Raw genomic sequence first — 23,144 nt, 5'->3', positions numbered from 1 at the left:
TGGCTCCTTGAGACTTTATAGGATGTTTTAGATCTCCACATGGAACTCATCCTTAGTGGCATCCAGAGGTTTGCCACTGAAACAAGTTCAGGAATAGCAGCATTTTAACTGGCAGAACAGGGGGACACCCCACTACTTAAAAAGATGCGACATTCCCTACTGCCCAAGTAACTTAACAGGTGGGACAGAAAGTAGTATTTTAAGTACTGGACATGTATTAGGTTATTATTCCCTATTGTCTACGTTGTCGGTCTAATAACGTAAAAGCTTCCACGTAATTAGAATCATATGTCTGTGTTTTAAAAAAGATATCCATACACAGATGTTTTAAAAGATGAAGACCATAATGACAAATTAGTATCACTAAATATTGCTGGTCATAAACCTAAAGCCGTTCATAGAAATGCTATGTTTATTGACCATAAAAATGATCAAGAATGAAAATAAGATTCTCCAAATTTGTCCTTACTCAAAGAAAAATTTTTTTCAGTATTTCAATATATACATAATTAGTAAGACTTGAGCTTTTTTTGACATCAATGGAATTGGTATTTTTCAGGTTTTGACAAGCTGTTTTGTCATACCAACCTCTTTCATAAATGCTTTTCCAAGGCGCACCACTTTTGCGAATAAAATGGGATCATGGGAGAGATGAGGACCAAGGTAACACAGCATGTTAAACACTTCCTTTCTCAAGTCCTCGAAGCTGTCTGCTTGTTTTGGTGCTCTCTTGTTTGGCAAAGAAGAAATAGGTGACCCTTTAGCTCCTTTAGGTACACCAACTCTGAAAAATAAGATGTGCAGAATTTCATGTCAAACAGAAGTGAAAATTTTAGAAATGTATCAATACAGTTAGGCTTATTATTGAATTCATACTTCTAAATAAACAGTAGTTTTCCCCTATGTAGCAACAGAATTTTACTTTTCACTTTACCTGCGGTACAGAGGTTCAATTGTCACATGTACAAGCTGGCAAAGGGCAATTGCAATAGGCTTGTGTGAAGTAGCATAAAACGGAGGCATCTGATCCATAATACTTTGTGCATGCTGCCAATCACCAATTTTTAATAAAGCTTCCAACAAACCAAGCTTTTGATTATCAGGAGGCTGCAAGATAACAAACGATTAATGAATATGTGCATTCATAAAGTTTTCTTAATGTTTCTCCTTAAGCAGTATGCAGCTGTAATCCACAGAAAAAACTAGTATTTCAACCATGTAATGAAAAATATGTAAAATAAAATTCAGCTAGACAATAAGCACACTTCAAAAGCAATAAACCAGTCCACACAGAATCTAACATCTGGATCAAAGAAAAAAGTTAAAGTTAAAAACAGAAATTTATAAAGTTGTCTGACATATGTCTGATTGCGTACTTCTCAAACTGTCACAATCTATTGCAGCTTATTTTTTACGTGACATTTTAATAACAACGCAAGCATTTAAGAATCCTTTTCATTGTGCGTAAGAAAGTTAAGTCAGTAACCGCTAAACACTATTTTCCTTATCCAGGCATTTATTCAATGGTACCATATCAAAAATTGTATCCAATATGCAGTTTTAACGTACAAAGTACTCAAATTTAGACTGTCAACAGCTTTCATACATAGTTATGCTACTAATTGCTATGAATTGCAAAGCTAATCACAGACAAAAATATTAACACAGAAACAAGCTTTTCAAGAAACAGCATGCATTGCATAACTGTGCAAAGAGTCACAGAAATTCTGTTAAGCACAGCTCACCATTTTCCCATCACACAGGCTGACTTCATTTGTCACTGTAATCCTTCAGAAAAATGTTGCAGTTTCTGCTAGAGCTTAAAATTCCCTACTTCTTAATTCTAAAGCTTACCATAAAAACTCTTAATTCTTCTGACGTTACTTGCAGTATATACACTCCCCATGTCCCACCGAGAGCTTAGTTTTCCATTAAAACATCATGACATGCACACTTCAGAGAGTATCAGGCAGCCTTATCTGACTGCAGAGAAGGTGGACCAAAGTAATAGGGTATAATCAAAACAGATGGTGAAATAACAAGCAGGAGGGAGGTCAGAAACTTAAAACTAGTGAAAGGAGTCAGTTCAAGCAGTAGATATGGCTGCAGTTGAGAGCCAGAGTGGTGACTATGTCAACTGCCCGAAGAAAGAAAATGAAATTAGATTTTTCAAGCCAGGCAAGAAAAATGGAAGGAGGCCGGAAGGTCAAAACTGTACAGAATCAAGGTGGGGTAGAACAAGTAGGAATAAGTAGACAAAATACATAGATACAATGAAATCAGAAGGATACAGAAAGTTAAGAAGCTGTCAAGACTGCTGGATTCCTACCCCCTCTGCAGCACTCCACTTATCCAAATATCAAGCTTTTATTTTACTTTTGTTTTAAACAAGATGTCTGAGCAGCACTTAGACACTCAAATGAAGACCACAAGAGAAAGGCTGCTAAGAGATTAAATAACTTTGTTTTTAAAGTAAGGCTTGGACACACTGAAAAAAATCAGACCTAGGGCAACATGAACAATACATGACATAGTAGCACCTTAAATAAAGAGTATACATTTACACATACAAACATACAGACCTAATGGAAGGCACAGCAGACAGTTACAATAAAAACGCTCAATTAAAACCTGTTTCCACAATGCAGGATAACTATACCAGTGTTCATAAGTCTGACAGTTCTTTATGTCTCAATTCTTGATTGGGAGAAATAAGGAACGAACTCTTACTGATGTCCTTATTTTTAAAAAAATCAACTAGGAATATACTATCACAGGTCCTAGAAAACACGTTTGTTAAAGTTTGTGAAGTATATGAATGCTGGGACATACTTAGTGGAGCTGATACAACAAAAAGGGAGGAGAAAAATTAATTAGCCATTGAACCAAGAACATTAAAGCTAGAGAAATTCAGAATAACCCTCAAACCACGCATTTTTGCCCATTCAATATAACAGAAGTGCAATCAGACGATAGCCACAAGCCTTCCAAGAAGTATGTACCAATCTATGTTTCAAGTAAATATAAAAGTGTTTTCACAATAATTATTATGTTTAGCTTAAAATAATTTTCTTGGAAAGGAAACTATTCACACACACACACACCTTTTCAGTTTTCTCCTCCTCTTTTTCTTTTTCCTTCTCCTTTTCCTCAGTCTTTTCAGAGGATAAGACGACCATTGTAAGTTTTCTCACAATTTGCTTAGCTTCCACAATCTCTCGCTTGTGTTCCTCAATGATGGCATTATCCCCTGGAAGAAGCTTAAAAAAAAAAAAAAAAAACACGGAACAAACATTATATCTGAAAATTAAAGTGACCAACTGCTACTTGCTACTTTTGATCACTTGCACTCAAAGCAGAAGTTTGTCCTTCCTTGTTACTAGTCAGATAAACATACTCCCTCAAAACTTTCTTCCTTGCTACCATCATCCCAACAAGGAAGTATATTATTAAAAGACTATTCTGAAATCAAGGACTCATGAGAAATAATACTGTTTTATTTCCTCACAACCATTAGTTGTATAAGCTCCCCTTCCCCTCTTCAATTCACCATTCAGCTGTAGCTATATGGCAAGAATTATGCAGATACTTGATGAGAAATTTGAGGAAGAAAAAATCCCACTTGGAAAGGTAAAAGGTTTAGAGAGCTACACTCTCCTCATTTGAAAACACAAGTAACCTACTAAGATTCACCAAGAAATGCAGAATTTCAAGGAGTAAATCATATCATCAGGATGCAATACATATTATATACGGCTGCGTGCATATATATCCACAAAGAGAAAACAGTTCTTACAGTCTTGGAAGGGGGGCCAGAGGGGGGAAAAACATTCTTGATATGAATGATAATCCCGACAGCTGCTATTGTTTAGGAGCCGCACAATATATACCACTTAAGACTCAACACCCACACGCTAATTATTTTCTTGAAACTCCCATAGCAAGTTAAATTAAGCCTGAACTGAAAAGAGGGAAAAAAAAAAAAGCCATCCCAAACATGCAAAGACAGACAGACTGGCAAGAGAGATTCTGGAATGAAAGTAGATTACAAGTGAAAAGTGTTAATATTATTATTTTTTCTTTTTATTATTGATAATATTTCATTAAAGTAGTTTTGTTTCTTTTCAATTCATAAGTCTCTCTCCCTCATTTTCTCTCCTCTCTGAAGTGGGGAGGGAACAAAGAGAGCATCTGCCATTCATTCAGTGGCTGGTCCAGCCCAAGCCAGGACAATGACAAAGCTGAGCAGTGTAAATGAGTGCAGGGACCATTCTAGCTGTGAGACTGTCAGAAAGCAGGCCCGTACCAATACAGATCTGAGTTTAGATTGCACAGGCCACTGTAATTCCAAGTCTGAGCATTTGTTTTGTAAGCTTACAAGCGTTCCTTAACAAACTAGCATTATTATCATGCATTCCTCCCTCCACACCGATTATCTGAGACATGCACTCCTACTCTTGCTCCACCCAACAAATTTCATCTGAAACACTCCTATGAAGCCAGAGACAGTTATTGACAAGTCAGATTGTGACTAATGTTATTAACTGCCACACAAATTAATGGCAGGACTACATTCCAAAATTTCCATAGCTGTAACTAGAGCTCGTTTCCTTGATTTCAGTGGAAGAGTTAAGAGTCTTAAAATATCTATGGATATTCTGAAATTAAAAAAAACAGTGTATAATGTAAAATTATTTTTCTAAGTGTAACATTCTGTTTACCATCTGCCCAACTGATCTTCAAGGTCCTTTCCAGCCTAAATCATGCTATGATGATTCTATGATTCTATGAAATTGGTATGTTGGTTGGTTGATGAGACTGCCAGACTGGAGAGGATAAGTCTCTCTGATTAAATCTGAACATGTAACTCCATTTTCCTCTTTCAACCTAACAAATGATCAAAAATCTTCTAGATGGAATGAGAGGCCTATTCAGGAATACGTAAGAGTTAAAAAAAAAAAAAAAAAAAACAAACCTACTATTAAACTAAACAAAGAATGGTATGAGTTGGCTGTTCTACCAATTTTTTTCAAAAACTGATCTTGAAAAGCAAAACACTCAAAAGATTGAGTTCTTAAGGAAGGTTACTTGGGCATTTAATGCATACTCAGGCATTTACCTCCTATTACCTATTCAGGCATGAGGTAAACAATCCAGAGGACAATACACAGATGCAAAAAAAGTGTTACAGCATTCATACTCCGGTGTGTGTTTATTTGAATATGTGGCATTAGAAAGTGCTGGAAATTTTAAAGAGACATTAAACATGTGCATTTAGAAGTATTACACAGTATGTCCTCAATCTGAAGCTTTAGGAATAGGGTAAAATATCTGGCTTTCTTTTTGAAATTTCCTTAGTTTTGGTATTTGACAAAATATCACTGTCACTTACATGAACATAAAGATCTTCCAAATCTATGAGATTATGTTGCAAAAGGACAGCAGCAACTCTGTATAAGGAGGAAGGTGTCTCGCCACTTGGATCCTAAAAAAGACAAGATTGCAAATTTAAGAAAAAAGCAAACAGACCACTGCAGAAGGTCATGAAACAGAAACTACTCAAAGTTCAGATGAAACATATTAACCCACAGTTCTCCTTGTTACCATGGTATTTAACTGCTATCACTTCAAAGCCACTAGACTTAACTGCAATACACAATCAGAATTTTCAGAAACAAAAACATTCAATTATCTTCACACTTTATGGTGCTTGTATGCAATTCCTAACCATACGTCTTAAAAAAAAGAAACCTTGAATATGTTACCAAATATCAATCATGACTCCCTTGCAAACATGCTGTTCACTCCTGGGGACAAGTCTTTCATTTATAAGGTACAATCTCTTCTTTAATATCAGTCCTTATATAACGATACTGGTATGAATGGAAGGTATCAGGATTGTTTTCAGCTGTCTGTCTTGGAGAATACTAAGCATTCTCCTCTAAAATATGTTAGACTTCCACTCAAATAATTAAATTATTGCTTTTAATACTGGAATTTTACAATTTAGAAATTAATTTTTGTGTAAAAAAAAAAAAATCAGCAAAAATCTGTTAACACTGACTGCAGTTCAACACTGAGAACAACCAACCACCAACAAGCAAAAATTAAGAATGGAAATACATTACCTGATAAAATTTGAATTTGAACCCAAGGATATGGCATAGAGTTTGAGGTTCACACATGTACATGTAAGACTCTATCAGTGGTACAAAGAAGTCGTCATACTCAGGCCTGCACTCATAGACTTCTAGGATAATATCCAAAACTCTGTTCGGATCAAGGTTAAAACATCCTAGTGGAGAAGAACAGAGTAGAAAAGCTTAACATTGCTAGTTTTTATCTTCATTCTGTTACTAAACCACAAATGCATTAGTTTTTGAAGCTAATTCTTTTCAATTAAAATTGAGCCTGGATTTATCTACAGCAAAATAATCTGGATCATATGGAACATTGATAATTTTGATTTATGTTGAATATTGAACTAGGCAAAGGTACTAAACAGGACTTTCAATTCTGATTACAGAAAGTTTAGAAATTACCATTTTAAGGCAAACATTTAATAAGCAAAACCCCAATCTCACTAATACCATAGTGCCAGCAAAAGGCATGGCCTGCTTCCTCTCCCCTCATGCTGGCACGCATATTCAGGCAGACACACAAATCAGCCAGATAGAAATAGTTTTACACCCCAAAAATTGTTCTGGTTTGTGCTAGACCCTGACCCACCTGCCTGTACTGACCTGTCAGTATAAATTATATAAACTTCTCCAGCAAAACTCCAGGAGACATGCTCGAGAAAGAAATATTACTTATATCAAAAGAACCCACATCTAGACTATTCTCTTCATTGTGCCATAAGAAGTTTTATCCAGGCACATCCACTATGCAGATATAGTTGCATCAGTCTTTCCTTCCCAAAAGCCATTTCCACTACACCAGGACTAACTGCAAGTCAGTACTTTAAAAGAATTGACAATTTATAGGAAGTCTATTTGAAACTCCTAGGATTCCAGAAGACAGAAAAATGTTTTGTTATAAAATTCCTCAAAATGAGCATATCATTTTTTACTGTAATAACTAGCAAAACCATCATCTTCTCTAGCTCCCTTACAAACCAAGTTGTATTATTACAGAGATTTGTTAGTCTTGGGCAAAGTTCTGTGACAGATGAAAAATTATCTTTTATAAAATAGTAGCATAGCCTTTTCACCATTCATTTACCACATGAAACAGGCACTGGGGCAAATATCTATATATTGTCTACAACCCTTTATTCAAAAAGGGGAAATACAGATTTAAAACATGGGGAATTACAGATGTTTCCTGGTTTTAGTATATTTTGCACTCCTATTGTGACACTCTTGCCAACATTGAACGTAGAAATTTGGACAAATCACAAACAGAACTAGATAAAGGAAGAACATTTACTACTTCTCATTTCTCTTCATAAGGAATGACTTGTTCAGCTTCTTTAAGATTAAAAGGATACTCATGCATTGAACTGAGTACCTTAAAATAGCAAAATGCATTGCTTTGTTACACTCCAATCTGCCTGCTAAGAGATGACAAGCACATCCTCAAAAAATACTGCTGAAATGAATGAAAATCACAGCATCGCATATTTGAGCCTGTACTGTAAATTCAGTATGTAAATTAAGTTTAACTACATAACATTCCCAAAATTATTTTTTTTAACTTCCAAGTGTCATAATTCTATCCAAGGTGACCTACCAATACACGTCACTGTCACAGTACATGCCTGCATGACATATTATTTGATCCACAGATGATCTCAAATAGTAAAGTCAGTCTCTGTAGTTATGAGACGATGTAGGAAAACCAGTGCACACATTCTTTAAACAAATTCCTTACCTATTAAAGATTTGATATTTTCAAGGATTAAATCACTAGTGATATTTCCAGATAAGTCTTGCCCAAGTTCTGCAATGAGCTTTGCATAACCTTCATTCTCCTCTCTTAACAAATTAAACTTCTGTTGCTTATAACTGCAAATAAACAGAAATTACACACTATTGTGACACATGTCCACAGTGAAGCTTATTTATGCTTTCATCAATATTAAATTTGTTATACAAAATGCTAATTTTGAACACATTTTTAAGAACTTGTGATTTACTTGAGCTGTTGCAAAAATTATAGGATGCAGTACAATAAATACCTGCAAGGTAGCCAGCATCCTCCAAACAAATCCAGCTCTTATTTCAAATGCAGACCATTTAAAAGCAAGATTATGCTTATACTTAACAGTAAAGCTTGTTCTTGCACACTAGCTGGAGAACTGTTTAACAGTCCGTGCTTAAGGACCTATTCTAGTTTCAAGTGATGTTCTTTGAGATTCAGAGTGAAACATTGGGTGCAGAGACAAAAACACAAAGTACACCACAAAAGTACATCCTTCGTTGCCAAACCCAACTACATTTACTTATTTATGAAAACAAATCCCTATGCTTAACTGATGCAACAGCAGGAACTAATTTCCCTATACCTTGTAAATTCACATTTGTCACAAATCAAATTAAATATTAAGTATTTAATCTGCACATATGGAATCACTGTAGCAAAAGCCATAGCAATAGGTGACACTAAAACAGATTTTACATTTCTCAAGAGTTTGAAAACTAAAAGGGCTAACAAGTTTTTTTTGTCAATGACAAGTTATAGTACAATAAAACATATTTCCAAAAGAAAAGCAAGTACTTTATTTAAAAAAAAAAAGTTACACACAGTTAGAAAACATTGTTACAAGACTAATTACCATTGCCCCCCCCACTCCCCGAACAACCCTTGCCCCAAAACTTACAATAGTTTTGTCTTAATTTTAACAGATTTCTGATTGAACTGTTGAGACTGCTTGATAAGTCCTAATGACTCCAGTGTCTCTGGATCTAAACGCTCCTTTAGGACAGTGTCAGATACAAGATACTAAAAAACACCAAAAACATACAACAAATTTGTCAATTACAAAGACCTAGAAACCATCTGATTACTTTAGGCTACATACACATTCTGACTACAAAAAAAAAGTTCAAATATCATCATATGCCATGATACTAAATGCATTCTGCTTCAAACACAGAAATGGACAAAACTGAGAAACTATTTAACTGAAATTGGAATTTCACAGTAGAAGATTTCATACACAAGAGCACCTTGAAGAAAGAAGTCCTAGAGCCTAATTGCTGGTTACCAAGCATACATTGCATAGCATCTAGGGATATTACCACCAGGAACTGCGTATTTACACAGCTTACACCCAGCCTCTCTCATATTCTGGAAGAACAGCCTTATTTTCATACATTGAATTTTCCTGCAAATCAAACTTATTCCATGTGGCTAGGAATGCCACCTCTAAAGACAGGAGAAGTCCAACTCAAAACATACTTCAGAACTAAAATCTCCATTGAACTGATGGGAAGGAAAAAATTTAAGTTCTCTAAAAACTCTTTAAAGAATTCAAGGGACAACTATATTATGTTAGTCTACCATAATGGTTTGAAGATGCATTTTTAAAATATTTGGGAATTTGTTGAAACATTCTAATAGCCTTTTCCTTTAAAAAAAAAAAAAAAAAGAGCTTCAAAACTCTGAGTATTTCTTGGCAAATTTTGGCATATACTTTTACCAAAGGACTAAGTGCAACTTACCAAACAGGCTAATACCAGTTGGGTAAAATGATCCCTCTTACTTTTTTCTTCTAAACAACTTGTTTCAATATCTAGTATAAAAGAAGATGGAAAAAAAAGGGAAAAAGAAATCATTACTTGTGGAATTTATGAGACTTTCTTCTAACTATTCTGAAAAATGCCAACGATAACACAACGCAAAGCAGCTTGTTTTAACATGCTAGCTTCTTGCCACTTCCCCCTACTCATCCCCCTTGAGGTATACATAATATTTTGACAACAATTCTCAAACATACACAAATGTCATGAAAAGGTAAAAGAGAAACCAGAGAAATGCCATGAAAACTTTTCTTGCCCTTCTCTCTGTTGCAATAAGATTTACGGCAAGCATTTAGAATCAATAAAAAGCACGAAAGAAGAGAAATATGAATTGCTGAAGAGAACTGCGTGATCCTATTCTTTACGTAATGTGCTAGTCTCTTTACCTGTGTTTTCAGGGTAGCTACCATTTACTGCCCGGTCTGCAGTCTTTCACTAGCTATGATTCTGTATTTTCATTCCTTTCTTTTGCATTGTCAACTGAATGCAATTTATAAATTCACCCCCGTGGGAAGACAGGCCATAAAATAATGGCCAAAGAAGCACACCTGTCTAAAGTAGTTGTTAAAAGCAGATCATTACAGGAAGCGAGGAGCTGCAAAAGCAGTGGAAAACTCAGTAAAAGAATGCAAGGCAGATATTACCAAAAAGAAAAAACTAAAAAAACCCACATGTACCCACTGAAAAAAATAGACCCATAGAGAAAACATCAACAAAAGTCTGAGAAAGAAGCCCCCAAAACAGACTGAAAACCAGTGATGTAGCAGGGTGGCAGCAGAGGCAGACTTGCCACATCAATCTGGATGCTAGCAGCCAAGCCTCTCAGCCAAGGAAAAATCTGCAGAAAAGCATTAGTCCTTGGAATGTGGATGAGTGGATTAAGTGGATAAATCAAAATTCTCATATATTGAGACACATTAACTATAAAATGACAACATTAGAAAGAAAGTAGCAAATACTGGTTCGAGGGAAAAAGTGTTAGAGGAAACACATTAAAAGAAGCAAGAAGTTGTCAAACGTCCTTCCTCCTAGAGTTTGAAACCCAGCTCCTTAGCCACACTATTTCTCTGCTACTAGCAGAGGCATGGCATCTGGCGACACAATAATTTGAAGGGAAGAAGAAAATAAAAAAAAAGGCAGACAGATGAACTACTTGGATAACAAACTAGTATAAGAAGCAACTAATCTAAGGTTTCTAACCCAGCTTAAAAAAAAGGGTATCAGTATAATACTGCATTATAAAAACTAATTATTACCAAAAGTAATACAGAATGTACACAGAATGAGACATTATGAATAAAACAAAGTCAAAATTAATCATTTTGATGTTACAGAACCAAGGTTGCATATGCAAACTTAATTAGATGCATCTCTGCATAGGCAGCCATAGCACAGAAGACGCCACACTCCTCCAGTATACAGAATTGTCATGGTTTGGCCTCAGCCAGCAACAGAGAACCACGCAGCCGCTCGCTCGACTCCCACAGCCGTGGGAAAAATCAGCAGTAAAGGGCAAAACTCGCGGGTTGAAATATTATAATTTAACAGAACAGACAAAGGGAAGAAAAAAAAGAAAAACAATAACACCGGTAAAGGAATATAAGAACGCGATTACAGTACCGCCGCGAAGCGCACCGACCGGACCCGCACCGCCGCAGCCCGCCCCCGAGTGGCGACTGACTCCCGCTCCCCGGCGAGCTCCTTTTATAGCGGGGCATGGGTCACGTGGGATGGAAGACGTGCCTCCCCTGCCGGCTCCTTGGGGAAATTAACCCCATCCTTGCCGGAACCAGGACAAGAATAAACTAGGATCTGCAATGAGCAGACTGTCAAAACAATTTGCTGAAAATTGTCAAAAAAGAGACAGAACAAGATAGAAACTGCAAGCCATTACAACTATGATTTGTAAAGAAGAATATAGGATTAAAATGCTAAAAACATGAGAGAAACAGCTTTGGATCAACATCAGAACATAAAAATCCAGAAGTTATTACCAGAATAAGTAGTACAAATCTTTAAATCTTGCTCAGATGGCAGACTAACTTGGCAAAGGATGTCATTTGCCTTTAGATTTCTGGACAGTTACTACAAGCTCCATTTCACTAACAGTGACTGTACAGATAAAAATATTTACAGAATACATTCTGAGAACAGAGAATCTACCTACCAGGAGGTCAACTTTTATTTAAAATACTTATAAGAAAGATAACAACACTACATTGCTGATTCCATTAGCTAACATCCAACTTTCTTACAAGCTAGCTCCTGTAACTATTCTTGGCAGATCAATTTCCACTGACTTTAATACAGGAAACTACAACAGAACAAAGCAGAATGAAAAGACATTAACAAATGAGATACAGATACACCGAGGAAAAATCAACACGTATTTTGTAAAGAGAAGCCATGTTTTACATGCTTTACAGATTTAATGAAAGTTCCAGAAGAAGTCAACAAGCAAACACACAAAGCATGTATTTCTCCAAATCTGTCGCGATGCTGAAAGGAAGGGAACCCAACTTACCTAATATGCAGAATACATCAGCTAGGATTGAAGGCATGTCTTCCCGAAATTCCTAAAAAGGAAAAAAGATCACACTTAGTGAATACAGAAATTCCAATATGTACACTTATAAAATTCTTACTCCTTTACTTCAAACAACACTTCATTATAAAGTTCAGACTAATTAATAATGCATATTATTATTACTAATTATATTAATAGCAATAATTCAGAATGGTTAACAATGAAGAGGCTCAATTATTGACTAATATCTAACAAAAATGCTCTACTAATTATAAGTAATGAAATAACATAACATTTTAATGTAATTTAAAAGAGTATCTAGTGGCCAGGGACAAAACCCTCCGGTTAGTACCTCCACGTCTCTCACACAATGGAACTCCCTGTATGAAGAGCAGCACCAGCCTGTACAGTAAACTGTACTTACTCAGGCACCAAACAAATTACAATTTCCTACAGTAACTAAAGATCAAACATTATCACATGCTCCCTGAACAGCAAGTCAGCCTTGACTTCTCTCTAACCAAACGCATAAGCTTAAAAACCTAAAAAGGATATCCTAGAATAGATGACTGCAGAACATATTTTTTTCTTAATGTTCTGTACATGTCAAAAAAACAGCAATCTAAGAACTTACATAGATTAAGACATAATTTTTAGAGGATTTTTTTTGTTTGTATTTTTTTTTTGTTGGTTTGGATTGTTTTTAGAAACACCAACATTTGGTAGAAATTTAGGGGGAAATACTCTTTTCCCTACTTTCTCTAGTTATTCAAAGTATTTTAAGAGAAACCTTTTTCAAACAAAATGCATTATTTTAAAGGCAGTGATGGGGCTTAGACATCTCAATAGTAAAATGGCAGACACACATTGTTACACTGCAAGAGAAATGTAAATTATAAAAACCAGTAGGTGGCATTACAGACATGCTGCATAAGCAAGTGAAATCTATTTTTAGCATTTATTAAAAACTTCAGTCTTCATATGCCCTTAAAAAATTATTTCATTTTTAATTTATGCTAAAATAAACATATCTATTCCTTACCACAAAAAGCAGGGGAAAATACAAAACCCTAACAGACTACATATATTTAAAGTGCACACAAATGAAGAAAAAGGACTTGACAAGGATGACTTTTTAGACATGGAAAAACAAGTCTGTTGAATATTATCCTGCTCGGTTTTCATTCGGACTTCTATAACAAACTAAAAACTCAGTAAGTATGCAATTAATATATACTTACTATGACATCACCAAGAACATTAGAAGCTTGATCATGCTTTAAGTTTCCTCTGACAACGTGGTATGCAAGCTCATACAAAGCCTGTTGGATATCTGTTGAAAGAAAACAGATGATTAAGGAACATATTAGGTAATCCCTGGTCTAACTTTTAAAGTAATGTTTACAATAATGCTGTAGACCTCAGACACCCTGCAAGTAAAGAAGATATGCTTCTCTTACCAATGAGGGGGATTACTTTATTACTGCTGATATATTAAATTTGAGTGTCAGTATCTAAGACTTCACACAAGCAGATAGCTAGAGATTATCCACTTTCCCTAGAGAGTTTATGGAGTAACAGTAAAATGGGATGAAGAACTACAGTCCTACACTTAATAACTTGAGTCTCGGAGTTGGTTGAAGAAAGACATCTTTAACTTCTAATTCACATATATATCCCACTATACACATACATAAAAATATAATACATAGAAAACATTCTGGTACTTTCCCTTAATCATATCTCATCACAGACATGCTTTCAAAAACCATTTCTCTAGGAGAAAGTAAAATTTACTTGGAGAAAAAAAAATGGACTGCAGACCACTGTAGCTGCATCAAAAGCAGATTTATTTTTTCAAATTGACAGGTTAACTTTACCAATCACAGTGATTTTGGCAAAGAACGCTAATTGCTAAAGACCTGAATATAGCAGGATTGGTTCAGACATCAATTCTATGTAAAATATAACTCTACTACTTTGAAGGCCAATTCAAGAGGACAGTTTGGTGCAGTACCCAATTTAATAATTTACAATGAACCCAAACCAGAGCCTCTGCAAGTGGCTTCCCACATTGCGGAGAACTTGTTACAGAGGTACACCACCAAATCTGACCTGTCTCCATAAGCTTGTGATATACTGGACTTCAATAGATGTATTTCTGGAACTAAAAGGCAGAAATGCAAGTGTCAGTGCCGTTTCCAGAACTGGATCCAGGTCATGTGACTCAAACAAATTCTTCACATTCAGCATCTCTGTACATCACTCCATATTATTTTCAGGGTTTTTTTTCATCACCAGAAGGACTTCTACTACTTCTACTGTGTATTAATTCCACCAATATAGCCACTACATGTATCTGTCTAGTCATTCCCACTGTATCTTTTAGATCTTGACAGCAACAGCAAAGAAAAAGAAAACGGCATATAAAAATTGCCAACCTCTGTCTAGAACAGAGAACATCTAGCAGCCTTTTTGAAGAAACTTTGGGAATAGTAATTTTGCTTTGTTGAACAATAAATTCTTCTTACATAGTAATATATAATTTACACTGAAATATTTTGGTGTATTTTTTCCTATTACAATTGCCCACTATGACTATTTTAGCAAGAACCCAAAACACCATCTTAAACAGCACAGCACATTTGTGGTCTTAGTAAAATGGAAGCTTTTCTTCCAACAGATTCTGCAAAGCAAATGAAAATTTAATTTTTTTTAAACAAAGATTTCTTAAAGTGAGAATTTAAAGCTTAAAGACAGCAGTGTTTTTCACTAACAAAGAAGTCTGTAATTCTGGTACTGTTGTAAAAATTACTTTCTGCAGTATACAACCACACTTGCATACATTAGTGTTCACATGTTTAACTTCTAGAATAAAATCTAGTTGTATGCTGAGTTTGCAAAATGGAATTCCATTTCTACAGCGCAGACCAAATACTGGACTACCCTGCCACCACTTACTACTGTCTGAGAAATCTCCTAGCTGGACAGCTGAAGGCAAACCTAGTTGTGGATGTTTGTATTGCCCTACTATTTGTAATATTCACCTTTAGCACACATCAATGGTCACCGTATATGAATGTTCCAAGCAGATATGTGAAGATCAACCGTTTCCATGCTTTTTTAAATTGAATTAAAAACAACCAAAAAGACACACAACTTACCTCTGAAACCCATATTATCATGGCTTTTGTTTTCACTAAGAGCGCGGCACAGTTGCACACTGAAATAAAATATAAAAAAAAATTGAAAAACCACAAAAATAGTTAGCTATTAGCATACACACACACAAATGTTTTGGGGCTCTTCTTTTGTTGTTGTTCTGGTTAAAATTACTTTACATTTGGGCTGTTTAAATGGCTAACTATATTTTAGTTTTCATAGAGCAAACACTAATTCACAGAAGTTACACAGCAAAGAAATACAACACTCCCACTAGATCTCATACACATATATATCATATACTTAAAAAAATATTCTTTCTAACATTACACATGCTTACACACAGAAAAGTGATAACACCAGGTAATTTCAGTATGTGAAAGGAAGCGTGGAAGTGCTAGCATTAACCTGCTGTTTTTAACCAATGAGGAAACGCTTCTCAGAAATATTATGATTGTTTTCAAACTCTGGCTTGTAAAAAATTTTTAACATTAAACTATGCACACGATTTCCTGATGCCATGTTTTATCAATGGCAACACAGAATTTTACCTATTCTAGTCACTAAGAGATTCTACTATAGGATGCACAGACCCATCATGTTACGTTGTCTTTAGTCACTCCTGGGACTCCCTCCACCAAGTTAGCCATACGTAAAAAGTACACTAAATACTGAACAGACTGTTCCATGAAATAAAATAATAGTTCTGTGTGTTATAAAATAAATGCCTAAAGAGCAGGCTCCTCCACTACACTGAAGGCTTAGAAATTGACATGGTTCCAAGCTGCCAGGTTTTTCCCTCTCCTCTACCACTATGGTCACCCCAGCATGAGGCTTCAAAAGCAGTTTCACATTTAAAAGCAACAGTATTTTTAAAAGGTAACAATTTACCTATATTATAACAGACGCTAATGAATATCTTAAGACCTTTCCTCACACTTCCAAATTTTCAACCAAAAGTTTCAGACATTTTTCATCAAAAAGTCCTTCATATGCAGAAACTGAAGACAGTATTAGAGCTGCATCGTATTCCTACATAAGATGGCAAGACTACAATTTCCTGTGGGAGCAATTTTCAAGCGTGTTCTCAAATACGTTAGGTATGTACAATTATTACAGAGGCTTATCACAAAAAATAAACATTAAAAAAGGATTCTGTAGCAATCCGTTACTCATTCTATTTGCATCCTATACAGATTATTACCTCTCTAGCAGCACTAAACAGATGTTCAGCAATCAGAGGACTGTAATTAGCAAATACAAGGTATACGCACCCTTTAAAGACAGCTGGAAAAAGGGCAGTTTCACATATAATGTAATCAGCAGAAACATGCAAGCTCAGCAAAAAGCAAAGGTATAGCTAAGGTGTTCTAAATACTATTGAGAATACAATATATTTGGAAATAACTAGAACAGAGACAGGAAAACAGGGGAACAGGTAATTTATTTTTCATGATTGGTAAGTGCACATTTTTTTTTTAAGAAACAATAGATTTTTTTTTTTTACCAGCTGTCCCTAAAGAGCCTATCAATATGATATAAGTCAGATTTTCTTAAATTTTAATTACTACTCCCCCATAAAGAAGCTATCCTATAAGCACTCGTTTCTAAGCTCTGTATACAAATGACAGTAAAGGGAAACATCTGATTCCAAAAAACTATCTGCCCCCATGCACACTTTGACCCCTATGTCATAAGGTGGTATTATCAACCAGGTTACATAAGCAACAACCCTGTCTGCTTGGACTGAAGAGTTCACTTAAGAGTTTTAATCTCTTCCAATTCCCCTTTCAGCAATACCAAAATATTACTATCACTTTCACCTTACTTTTAAGACACAAATCTGTTTGATCAATGTAACAAGAAACCCTATTTAAGATGAGTCTAAACCAACTTGTTTTATATTTGCAAATATTAAATAATAAAATAATTAAAATTAAATAAATACAAATAAAATAAATGAAATTAAATATTTAATAATTATTTAATTATTAAATTGGAAAAAAGGTAAAAATTTATTTTGTGAAAATCTACATGGGGAAGTTTTGGTAGTAGAAAAGAAAATGCTGGTATTACTTATTGGATCTAAATTAATAATTGTGCTTATATCCTTTCATACAGGAACTCTATCTCCAAAGAAGGATGACCTTTTCTGAAGGTGCTGTCAGGCAGTACAGCTGAGCTGATTTAATGGCTTATTGCTGCAAAAATGGATACATTCACCACTATTTCTTCCCTTCCTGGATGCACAGTTCTAGCCATCATCTCAGTTATATCAGTTAAATAAACTGACAAACCTTGCAGAAAACTGGTCAAAAAACAAATCTTCTGCCATCTTTGTAAATTGAAGCAGCTTACCAGGAGGTCAAATAAGCACCAGAGTAAAGAGAGCCCTCCCTTCCAGTACCAATGAGCAGTGAGATTAGTTCATCTAGTCTGAACTAAGTGCATCATAAATTAAAATCAAAATGCTTGTGAGTTCACAAGAATAAAAATGTCAATATTAGTACAATTAATCAACTCAGAAAAAAGCCACGATGATATTTTCCCACTTACATTTCCATTGTCTTGCGCACTGTTTATCAGGTAAACTGTTTTTTCAGTTCAACAGACCCAAACTGTCTGTTGTCTGTTAAGAGTTTGCTTAAAACTTTTATTACTCTGCTCTTGCAGTTCATTGCTGCAAGCTTAGGATGAGAACTTCCCTACTCTACTAAAACCTACATACTTTCATCCAGAGATAAAACTGTGTAATACATGTAAAATACAATTAAAAAACAGGATAACCTAGGAGGTAAATATAACTTAAAAAAAATAAATCGCAGAATCATTTTTGAAAACTGAAGTTTCAAAATTAAATTTGTTTTAGACTAAAATGGGGTAGATTTGCTTACGCAACAAATTCTGAAGCAGTGTTGAGCACCTATCAAACGAGTTTGCATGGCAGAGCCAGCAACTGAACCCAAGCCTCCCAATTCATATGCAACGTCTTATAGCCTCAATTACACTCCCACACATAGTATAAGGCAGTAATTATCATAAACTGCATGTGCCTGCAAATATTTAAGTATATGCATAATTTAACAGATCTGTGTAGTTCTCTAGTTGAAATAAAGTACAAATGATTGAATTTTTGCAGTCAGAATGGCAAAACAACAACTAAACTCTGTTTTCCTGAGTCTCAGCCGTTTAGCTCAACACTGTAATATTCCTCATGCAAGTAAAGTAACAAACATGTTGGGAGTGCTTGAAACTTGAAGTCTCAAAATTTCACGTTCACAGAATGTTAAGCTTCTTCAGTTTATCTTGAGGCTTAACATACTGCATAAACTGCCAGCCAAGTACACTGTTAAAGCCCTACTGTCCCACTAAAGGGTCCTCGATGTGTTTCATCTATCACAAAACAAGGTAAAGTATCAGTCTAATAAGTGCTTGCCACTGTATGTGTATTACAAATGTCCATACGGGCTACCAGCATAGACCAGCATCTTACTGTGGAAGACACTATACAAACCAATACAATTTCACTACAAAGAACAGTAAAATTACATAGAAATAGGTCTGCAAGGAGTACAGACTGATCAGCATAATAAGCTGTCACACACAGATTCCAACTCAATCTCTACACAGGATCTGGCAGTAACAAAACAAATGCACATAACTTAATAAATCATATTTAGACAGAGATGGGTCTGAACAAAATAGAAAGTAACAGATAAGGTGACCACATCCTGACCAGTTTATAGTTTTGGCAGATAAGAACACTTGAAACTACCACATGATGGACATTTAGGTATCTGTATTAGATATCATTACACATTAGAAGCTGGATGAATTAAATTCAAAGCATGTACAATTTTGAACAAGATCTCTGAACAACTTCTAGGAAGTGAATGGTCACTGCTACCTAAGCTCTATGATGCTGCCTTACTAATTAACATTACGACACTCTAAGAGATGTACAAAATCCTTACCTTCTGGTTTTTGGATATTACTGTTACATAATGACAAACTGATCACATTAGCAAAAATAAAGTTCATTATTTTTCACATTAAAAGATCAGTGAGTTTAAAACTGATTTCCTTACTGGATTTCTTTAAGACATGCCTACATTTTGTTTTCTTTATAAAACAATCATTTTTTTTTATTTTGATTTTTCCCCCCTTCCGCCCACCCCAGTAACAGTATATCCCACAGACTAAAGCAATATTGTAAGTCCTGTATGTTTTCAAGCATAGGCAGACCACCACCATATCACTCAGGATTACAGAAGAAAACATACAGCAATCATCTTAATCATCCATTATTAATCACAGTGGAAACTAAAATGCCAAAAAGCAAAACATTCACTTCTCTCAATACACTTTCATATTCCCCCAAAACATAAAATTGTTGTCTTATTTAGGTAACTAGTAACTGCCAAAATACTATCTTGGGCTGATCTAGTCAGATCATGTCAACCATTTCATGCTCCACCAAATAAATATTTTTTTTCCATATGACATGATCTTTTCTTTTGGCTAATTATTAGGGTGTTTTTTCCCCCTGTAATCCTCACTTTTCAACAAAGTTGGTAATTGTCTCCCAGTGAATAAGCCACCATTTTGTTTAAAAACAAAACAAACCCCTCCATACAAGGGTGAATGTCTCTAACTTCATGCATAGGCTTTATCAGACCAGGATTCCATAGAGTAAAAAAAAAAAATAAAAAGCCACCACACCCACCTTCTAAAATTTTTGCAAATCCTGTATTTGCTAGAATTGTCAGTTTTGTCCTTTTGCAGTATCCTTCCCCTCCCCACTTTTCTAATTTGTTTATCAATATAATGTATTGTCTTAATTTTGAACCACAAACCCCGAGACTGGAATTGTGGCCTAGACCTTACTTACATTTCTGGACATAATTGTATTAGATAAATAATCTAATAAAAATAACAAGTATCATTACATATCATTTTACTTTGAATAATGGCTAAAAATATGTTTCATCTTTGGAAAAGAGCATCATAGGAAGTTTTGGAAAAAGTAATGCAAAGTTACACATTGAAGATCTCCCCCAAAACATTAGTTTCCTAAAAAGTTCTCTAGATATGGCTACAGATAAATGTTTATCAAGCTGTCACCACAAAAAATGCCAACTGTTATCCAGATACATTCACATTTCTTTTAAAATATATGACTTCTTTTGCAACCTACTCCTTAAATCATCCCCTAACTGCATTTAAGCAGTATTCCAAATGAAGTGTAAACGCCACAAAAACAGGAATTTAGCCTACCATTTTGTTTTATTGGTCCCACAGCAAATTAACGCTTTCTTCCCATCATGGTTAAGACATACTGTTCTAAGGTCAGGGAACAGTCACAAAAGGTTTTATCGTGGTCAAAAGCTAAGCTAACTTGCCTCTCACACAGTTAAAAGTTCTGAGAATTCAATGCAAAAAATGCAATTGCCGTTACATGATCAACTATGAAATGTCTGTCTTCGTCTAAACTCCATACAATCTCAGGGATCATAACAGGGTAAGTTACAAAAACCATAGTCATATGTGACTACTTCAAGCAAAAAGGACTTAAGCACTACAGAAAAGCTAGCAAGTGCATCTACATAATGTTATGTACAAAAAGCCAATCTTTTACTATAGTCATTTGTCCATTTCTGAGAGGTATCAGTACACATTCATACATTTTATTCTTTTTTACGCATACAGAAGTTTCTAAATAGTGATATTTAATAAGAAGCTCTCTGTGCTTATTGCATAAATATTGCCATGCTGGACGCAAATTCAGCTATTGCCATAAAAATCTTAACCAGGAGATTAAAAAAGCAATGCAAACCTCAGCATTGTTTGGGGGCCCCTGAATGCTTTTATTATTGTCGGAAATGGAGGTACAGTAGAGATTTTCATTTCCCTTGCATTACTCACATCAAAACAAGTTAAACTTACATGCTAACATGATAATGGTTCTAGCACAATTCAAAGCCAAAAATGACACGACTATAAAGGGGGGCCCCTTCACTACAAAATGGAGGGCCTGAGGAGAATGGTATTTTGTGCAGGGAGCCTCTATGTCCCTTATTCTCTACCCCGCTACCTTTTTCTTCGCACACGGGGAAGCTGTGTGCTTCACAACCTTTTAAAACAGATGAACAAAACAGAGTATCAAAAAGAGTGAATATCAAGAAGCGTTTCTCAAAGTGATCTCCCAAACACCCATATTTGAAACTGTAGGATTTTTTAGTTACAAAAAAAACCCCAGAAATGTATGGAAGAATTAAAATAAGGACATTTAGAAATACAGTTAATACACAGAACACCCTTGTCCAAGCTGACATAGTAACACGAAACTAGTGAATAAGCCCCTGAACTGATGTACTCCTGGAACACAGCAGGCAGTCAGTGAATCTGCCAACTTAAGATTGTTTAAAACAGGTACGCAGAAGGCCCTGAAAGGGAAAGATCCTAGCACACCTGGATTGATTTGGGAAGCTGCAACCAGACCCCTCAGCACACAAAGGTTACCTTGTAGGATCAATAGGAATGACTAGCTGATCCTACTTTGCCTGAATCGAAGAATACAGCGCTAGTCGCCTCGGAATAGGTAAAAACGTGGAAACAGGGGCTGAGACCTCTGCCAGAAAGGTCAACACCGTGGAGCCAGCAAAGCAAGGCGGCTTCGGGCTCCACACTACCCCGGGGGGCCGGCTAAAGAGGAGCCCGACACCCGATAAACCTGACCCAGAAGCAGGAAGGGGGCGCTCGGGGTGCGGGCAACGGGCGCCAGAAGAGCTAGGCCCAGCTACCGGGGCCGGGTTTCGGCGGAGGTCGTTAGCAACCCACAAAGGAAGCCGAGACGGATAGGAAGGCGGCCTGGGCCCTCTGCCCGACCAGAGCTTCGTCCCTAAGCCGCAGCAGCAAGGACGCAGCCCCGAGCGACGTCCTCCCCGCCCGCTCCCACCTCCTCGCCGCTCCCCCACCAGCCTCCCTCGGCGGGTGAGGCCCAGGCCCCCTCTCCCTCCCGCAGGCCCGCGGCCTGCAACGCCCCATCGCCTTCCCGCGTCAAGACCCTGAACTCACAACTCGTTCTTGCCCCCTTTCTCCCAGTTCTTTATCCACTCGGCAGGGAGCAGCGCCGCCATCTTCCCCGTGTGGCGCCGAGAGCCCGGATGATGGAGCAACGGCCCCGGGTCAGAGGGGACGCAACGGCCCGCGAGGCACGATGGGACGCGGACGCGCCGTACCCTGGGAGACGGCGCGCGCCGTTCCATGGCGCCTGCGCAATAGCGCGAGCCTTAGCCCCGCCCTCCCGCCGCGCCCGGCCCGCGCCCCCTGAGGGACCGACAGCCAGTGCTGGCCCGGGAGCCATGAGCCGGCGGGGCCGCCCCGGGCCGGGGGGAGGACGGGTGCCAGCGCGGCCCGCGGGATGAAGCTCCTGTGGGCTGGGGGAACCGGCTCGTAATCTGTAACGGGAGAGTGACCTCGTCGCGCAGGTCACTTCACCAAATTTGTAAAAATACTGCAAGTGAGGTTTTTTACAGATACGAAAATGCAGTTCAGCAAACACACCGAGACAGCTTGAGTGCGTTAGGTGCATTCAATGCGTGTGTGACAGGGAACATCCTTCATCAGTCATACTTAAGTCCATTAGAAGCACGCTGACGGCTAAGAAAAGTTAAAAACCGTTCAGTTACTGTTCAAACATTGAGCTC

General features: G+C 36.7%; 1 protein-coding gene across 1 annotated transcript in view; it reads right to left on the bottom strand.

Annotated features, from left to right (window-relative positions):
- The window catches only part of THOC2 (THO complex subunit 2), a 53,577-nt gene extending 30,974 nt beyond the window's left edge, over positions 1-22,603 (bottom strand). Inside the window, exons 1-12 of the mRNA XM_082488476.1 lie at positions 22,513-22,603; positions 15,438-15,496; positions 13,515-13,606; positions 12,271-12,322; positions 9,669-9,739; positions 8,825-8,946; positions 7,876-8,009; positions 6,129-6,295; positions 5,393-5,485; positions 3,105-3,260; positions 935-1,107; positions 589-784 (exon numbers count right to left, since the gene is read on the bottom strand). Of these exons, the coding sequence (XP_082344602.1) occupies positions 589-784; positions 935-1,107; positions 3,105-3,260; positions 5,393-5,485; positions 6,129-6,295; positions 7,876-8,009; positions 8,825-8,946; positions 9,669-9,739; positions 12,271-12,322; positions 13,515-13,606; positions 15,438-15,496; positions 22,513-22,574 (1,377 nt within the window). The 5' untranslated portion in view covers positions 22,575-22,603. The remainder of the gene's footprint in view (positions 1-588; positions 785-934; positions 1,108-3,104; positions 3,261-5,392; positions 5,486-6,128; positions 6,296-7,875; positions 8,010-8,824; positions 8,947-9,668; positions 9,740-12,270; positions 12,323-13,514; positions 13,607-15,437; positions 15,497-22,512) is intronic.
- Between the last annotated feature and the right edge of the window lie 541 nt (positions 22,604-23,144).

Source organism: Vanellus vanellus (genome assembly GCF_965231255.1).
Source record: "Vanellus vanellus genome assembly, chromosome: 10".
NCBI lineage: Eukaryota > Metazoa > Chordata > Aves > Charadriiformes > Charadriidae > Vanellus > Vanellus vanellus.
This window is presented reverse-complemented; position numbering and strand designations above follow the sequence as displayed.